We start from the raw sequence: 619 nt of genomic DNA on the forward strand, positions 1-619 counted from the left end.
CAGCCTCCGCAAGGATGTAATCCGCATTCCCCAGTGTCTTCCATCTCTCCTACCCCTGGGTCCCCTGCGGTCTTCCATCCTCACTTCAATTCTTGAACACCTTCGTGCTTATCTATCGCCAAAGCCTGCGTCCTCCCCAGGACCCCCCGCCCACCCACGACCGCCCCCACGTGCGCACCCCGAGACATCATCTTCGCAAGCCTTTCGCCCACCTCCTTCCCAGACCTCCATGCCCCTCTCTGTCAGGGCCCTAAACGGCCCCATTTGCCTATCCTCACGAGTTCTCCCGACGCCCCTTGCCCACACCTTACCTTAACCCTCTGGAGGCGGGAGAGATGTAATTCATGCACGAAAGGGTTGGGGGGCCCGGCAGTGGGGTCGAGGGGAGACCAGTCCCCCGGACTTCTCTGGCTCATAGCGGCGGGAGGAGGCGGGAGGGAGGGCGCCCAGGCCCCCACTCTGCAGAGCAGCGGCGGCTGCTGCGGCAGCGGCAGCGGCGGCGGCGGCGCTCTGGCCGCGGCCCCGCCTGGTGTGGAGCGCCGAGGGGCGGAGAGCAAGCTGCGCCGCCGGGCCCTTGTTGTCAGGACGCCGGCCGAGGGGCGGGGCTTCCAGCGCCTGG

At 67.5% G+C, this 619-nt stretch overlaps 1 protein-coding gene across 1 annotated transcript in view; it reads right to left on the bottom strand.

Annotated features, from left to right (window-relative positions):
* Positions 1-416, bottom strand: part of LPCAT4 (lysophosphatidylcholine acyltransferase 4) — a 7,801-nt gene extending 7,385 nt beyond the window's left edge. The window contains exon 1 of the mRNA XM_007940501.2: positions 312-416. Within this exon, the coding sequence (XP_007938692.1) occupies positions 312-416 (105 nt within the window). The remainder of the gene's footprint in view (positions 1-311) is intronic.
* Positions 417-619: the final 203 nt, after the last annotated feature.

Source organism: Orycteropus afer, unplaced genomic scaffold, assembly GCF_000298275.1.
Source record: "Orycteropus afer afer isolate SDZICR_OR568_19922 unplaced genomic scaffold, OryAfe1.0 scaffold00068, whole genome shotgun sequence".
NCBI classification, from domain to species: domain Eukaryota; kingdom Metazoa; phylum Chordata; class Mammalia; order Tubulidentata; family Orycteropodidae; genus Orycteropus; species Orycteropus afer.